General features: G+C 31.1%; 1 protein-coding gene across 1 annotated transcript; it reads right to left on the bottom strand.

The window, feature by feature from the left end:
- Positions 1-896: 896 nt before the first annotated feature.
- LOC116019953 (TMV resistance protein N-like) lies at positions 897-2,731 on the bottom strand. Its single transcript, XM_031260396.1, has 4 exons — positions 2,271-2,731; positions 2,067-2,144; positions 1,268-1,322; positions 897-998 (listed from the first exon to the last, which is right to left on the bottom strand). Exons 1-4 carry the CDS (start codon positions 2,729-2,731, stop codon positions 897-899), a joined length of 696 nt encoding a protein of 231 aa, XP_031116256.1.
- Positions 2,732-4,075: the final 1,344 nt, after the last annotated feature.

The raw sequence follows: 4,075 nt of genomic DNA, 5'->3' as shown, positions 1-4,075 counted from the left end.
TTATGTACATGGTTAGAAAAAAATGTAGAAAAAGAAAACTCAAAGTAAGATGGAGAAAGAATCCATGTGAAGAAGGAGAATATATTAGCAAAGGAGTCTAAATTTACCATAAATTAAACCCCTAAATTCATATTCAGTATTTAAAATACGCTCTAAATTACTAAAGCACCCCTATATTTGTAAATAAAAAAGTGAAAAAAATTAGAAAAAAAAAAATCTCAAGTTCACAAACAGATCCAAGATGGAAGGCCCAACAGATCCAAGGAGCTGTATAAGGCAGTGATTTCAAACTTAAATTAGTAGATTATTCTAGGTAAATTATGCTGTGGACCCCATTATTCTAGTAGCATAACAATGAGGTGTTTGGCAAATAACTGATAACTGATAGCTAATTGGTTTAGCTAGTAGTTGATGGTTGATTGCGTTAATTGGTTTGACTAGCAGGTTGTATTAGCTGGTTATAAAAAACTGTTTGGTAATTTATAACTGTTTACTAATAACTGATTGAATGTAAAATGACATTTAAGGGTATGTGTATATTGTATTATTTAAACCTTTAAATATAACAAGAAGATAAACTCACATTAACAAATAATTATAAAATGTGGGTATCATTTATACTTTTTTAAAGGACATAAGTTAATTGTTTTTGTTTATTTAACTCTTACTAAATTATTATATTCTAAAACAATTTTTATTTATTATTTTCAATTTTATTATTATTATTATTATTATTATTATTATTAAAAAGGACAAACTCATCACCCGTTGATATATTATTATTATTATTATTATTATTATTATTATTATTATTATTATTATTATAAAAATAACAAATCCACCACCCATTTAAAAGTAAATCTCATTGATTTCAAAGGACAAAATAGTCAATAAACTCATTGATCCCAACCAGCTGATAAAAAAGCTACATTCATTAGCTTTTCAATTTTCAGCTTATTGACCCAATCAGCCAAGGCCAATAAAACATTTACCAAACACTTCAAAATAACTTATTGGAAGGTCAAACAGCTAAACTTGGTCAAATAAGCTAAAATTTGACTGATAAACCAATAACCAAACACCCCAATATCTATTTTGTGCTGTATAAGGCAGTGATTTCAAACTTAAATTAGTAAATTCTAGTAGCATAACAATATCTATTTTGTACTTGTATTTTTTTTTTAGTACTATTGACTCTTTTACAATATAGTATCTGTTCATATACTATTGAAGTACAAAGAGTCAATGTTTTCACAAAATTTCGAACATGTGACGTCTCATTTCGGAGTAAATTGCTATTATCTTGAATTTTTTTTTTTTTTTGTGGAATAGCTTATTAGGGTATTTTTCCAAATCACGTTACATCTGATACTACATGTAATAACGCCTTTATATTATCTACTTAATTTTCACACCGGTCGGTCTTAGAGTATTTTCCCCATATATGCTTCCAGTGGAATTCGAACCCCTACAAATTCACACTGCCGCCTCCCGTCATGACCTTTAAATCAAGTAACGAATCAATTACACTAAGCCGCGACTATTTAATTGATTGTGCATTCTGAATACTAGTAGTGCAATAATCGATGAGTGACGTAAATTTACTTCAGTAAACCTTCCAATTAAACATTAATAGTCCTCCAAAACCAAAATAAAAATATACTCCGTATATTTTTTTTTGCAAGATACGTAATCAAATAAGTATTAAAAATTATATTTATTGAAGGAAACACACCAGTTATCGAGTAAGTAAATAAATTCAAACCACATCAATTTAAACATTTTATTCCTTACACTTTATTTTTACATAATTAATTAATACAAATTTGAGGAAATTAAAGAATGAAAAAATGTATGTGACACACGAGCATTACTATACATTAGTCTCTGCTCTCCTCAATCTAAAATTAGCATGAGAAATTTTAATTTTCTCTAAAAACATTAATGAAAATAAATAATCAAAGAACAAACCAATTGGTAGGAACAAGATCTTTCATTTACTCTGTTCTCTCTCCAAATGTATGAAATGAATGGTAGTCTCTTACATCCCAGTAATTCTCTTTGCCATTTGCTTCTCCCCCTCTATCTCTATCAAACTCTCTATCACAATATCTGTAGCATTTGTCACAACATCTGACCAGTTCCTGAAAGAGACGGAGAATATGTTAATAACATATATATTATGTGTCTGCCGTTAATATATTATATTATATATTAACATATTATGTAGACTAAATCTGAATGTCATTTATTTGGCTATATGAACTTACCCTTCTTGAGAGTTGAAGGCAAGGCCAACAGTGTACTTGGCCTCCTCTAGGGCGGAGTTGAACCGGTCGATTTCGTGAACCGGAACGGTCCCATTGTCGACCACCCGGAGCTCCGACGGCTTAACGTCGCAGAAGATGGGGATGACCTTCTTCTTGGACTCCATGAAAAGCGCCAATTCGTGGAGACAGAAATAGGACTCGCAGTAGCGCGGCGAGAAAACGGCGACGCCTACCTTGCATTTGGCGATAGCGCCGTCGATCTTCTCGAACAGCTTGTCGCCCGGTTTCATGTTCTTGTTGTCCAAGAACGACCGGATCCTGAACCGGGCCAGCCGGTCGTACAGCAGCGACGCCACCGTCCGCTTCGTGTCCACGCCTCTGTGGTTTATGAAAACGTCGACGCACGTCGCCGCCGGCCGCCGCACCATCGGAGCTCCGCGCTTCGACACTAGGCTTGTCATAATTGATCGTTGCATTTTTGTTTTCTCGAACGTTAACGCACTTTTTGTTTGATGAAGATCGAAGAAATGAAATATTTTTGTTTTCTCGAACGTAGTTTTTGTGTGTATGTTATAGATGTGTAGGGAGGGGTTTATGCATGCATGGTGGTTCTAATTTGTGAAGTGATATATTTATAGGAGGAGAAGAATTAGGAAATGGTGGACTGATACCGTGTGAATTTGGAAAGTTTTGTTCAATTTACTAAGTTAAAAATTCCAAGAGAGAATTGAAAGGGAAAATTCCATAGTAAGGAATGTTGAAGTTGAAATTGTCTGATTTTGACAGAAAACACACAAAACAACAAAATAGACAAACCGTACTTTAAAAGTTGGATGGTCAATACTCGATAGTATTTTTTTTTATTTGTATTAAATAAATGTTAGCTTTAAATGCTATATAATTTGGGATTAATAAATTAATCAATTATTTATTATAACACTTATCGCAAGTCGTATTAATGTCTAATGTTACAGGGACCAAATTATTATCTACCTTCGTTTATTTAATAATTTAAGGCGTGTTCAATCAATTTATGAGTAGTTAATGAATATGACAACTAAAGGATAATATAATGCTTACAACATGTATGATTCTAGAAATAAGTATGAAATACAATTGCATTTTTTAAAATAGATGTATTTCATTATTAGGTAGCGGCATTTATTAATTAAGAATATAATTATTCTCAACAATGAGCTATTTCCCTTACAAGAAAGATACGGTACGTAATTTATAGGACTTGGTATCAATTATTTTGAATTATTAGGAATAGTTTTTTAATTGCCCCTCTCTCTCTATATATATATATATAAAGAGTATTTCTATCTTTTGTATGCTTATTACATTTCTCCTCTTTATATATATAAGCATAAGAGTATTTCTATTTATTACATTTATCTCCTCTTTAAACCAACAAATTAAAGTATTGTAATACAATTCTTAAATTTATTTATTTGTTGAACCAAATGATAGTATAAAATTTATATTCTATTCTTAGCTTGGCTTATTCAATTTCATATAGAATAGTATTTCTATTCATCCAAAATCTATTATGTAAACCAAATATGTTATTACTCTCTTTTTATTCCATCGTTTTTTTTTTTTTTTTTGCATTATATTTTTCCTCCCATAAAATTAGGACATGTGATTAGAGTACGTAATCATCTTTCAAGAACACACACACATATGTGTGTGTGTATAGTTTGAAAAAGTAATGACAAATGGCAGTTATATAACAAATTAAATCAAATATCCTGTAGCTCAATGACATCTCGGTGACTACAAGTTCAAACTCAGTGAGGGCC

This window comes from Ipomoea triloba, chromosome 1 (assembly GCF_003576645.1).
Source record: "Ipomoea triloba cultivar NCNSP0323 chromosome 1, ASM357664v1".
NCBI lineage: Eukaryota > Viridiplantae > Streptophyta > Magnoliopsida > Solanales > Convolvulaceae > Ipomoea > Ipomoea triloba.
The sequence above is the reverse complement of the archived record's forward strand: the minus strand, read 5'-3'. Positions and strand labels throughout refer to the sequence as shown.

Coding starts and splice junctions, on each gene's coding strand:
- LOC116019953 (XM_031260396.1), bottom strand. CDS start 2,731: ATGACAAGCCTAGTGTCGAAGCGCGGAGCTCCGATGGTGCGGCGGCCG. Junction 2,145..2,270: donor GCCTTCAACTCTCAAGAAGG/GTAAGTTCATAT, acceptor CGTCTCTTTCAG/GAACTGGTCAGATGTTGTGA. Junction 1,323..2,066: donor ATAGAGGGGGAGAAGCAAAT/GGCAAAGAGAAT, acceptor AGCTATTCCACA/AAAAAAAAAAAAAATTCAAG.